General features: G+C 46.6%; 1 protein-coding gene across 1 annotated transcript; it reads right to left on the bottom strand.

Annotated features, from left to right (window-relative positions):
- Positions 1-671: 671 nt before the first annotated feature.
- GGTG_14386 (hypothetical protein) lies at positions 672-990 on the bottom strand (the record flags this gene model as incomplete). Its single annotated transcript, XM_009232313.1, has 2 exons — positions 672-849; positions 944-990. 2 exons carry the CDS (start codon positions 988-990, stop codon positions 672-674), a joined length of 225 nt encoding a protein of 74 aa, XP_009230577.1.
- Between the last annotated feature and the right edge of the window lie 55 nt (positions 991-1045).

Raw genomic sequence — 1045 nt, forward strand, 5'->3', positions numbered from 1 at the left:
GCAACGTACTAATTTTATTAAATAAAAATACATTTTTGTTAAGTAATTGCGGAATAAAAATAATTATTTCTTAAATACAGTGCGAATGCAATTTTAGTATGGTGGACATACAGTGCGAGGTTTTTCGAAATGCGATACAATGCAAAAGAATTGTTTACGCTTTAATTCAGTACAAAATGGTAAATTTAATACTTTTATCGTATATAAAATACCTCCGTTTATTTAGTTGATTTATTGCTAAACTTGTAGCATTTTTTGTTGATTTTTAATTGTTTTTAAAAAAGTGCGTGTTTTTGCGCTTGACTATGGTGCACTGTACACCTGGGGATAGACTTTTGCTGCATGACTGTACCTTATGCACAAAGGTTCCTCCATTAGAAACGGAGGGCCGTGTTGTTGGCGTTCCGGGGACATCCAAGTCGGCCGGAGTCACGTCTTACGGCGACGTTGCATCAGCGACTCTGCACCAGCGCCTCACACGAAAGAGGAAGCATCTTATTGCCAATAGCGCCGCCACAACTTTCGACTAACAAGCAAGAGAGCTAGCCGCCGCTTTTCGGCCCAACCCCGCAGTAGCCGCTGCGGAATGCAGCTGTTAAACTTGTCATCGTCGCTGCCGGTACGGTCAGGTCACGGAAACCACTCAGGACAGCGAGTAAAGCGAACAGATCCTAGAACGTTTTCGGTGCGGGGATCTTTGCCAACTCGTTCGGACTCATCATGACGCAGAAGTCGTGGAAAAAGTGGTCGAAGCTCCTCGGGCGTCGTTGTGCAGCCTCGCCGGCTCCGTCCGCCACGCCGTCGAGGAGTATGTTAAAACTCTGCCTAACATTGCAAGGCTTCTCGTAACTAACATTATGGTCAGTCAAGTTGACTTTGCTCTCGTACGGACATAGAGAGCCTTTTCTAGAGCTCGTCTTTCGGAATGCTTTTCAACCCTCACCGTCCCAGGATTGGCGACGGCGGCGGACCGACCAGCTGGAGCCCCATGCTGCTGGTGTCACACAGCGATTAACGATCAAAAGGGCATGTATTGGATTGCCGG

This window comes from Gaeumannomyces tritici (genome assembly GCF_000145635.1).
Source record: "Gaeumannomyces tritici R3-111a-1 unplaced genomic scaffold supercont2.347, whole genome shotgun sequence".
Taxonomy (NCBI): domain Eukaryota; kingdom Fungi; phylum Ascomycota; class Sordariomycetes; order Magnaporthales; family Magnaporthaceae; genus Gaeumannomyces; species Gaeumannomyces tritici.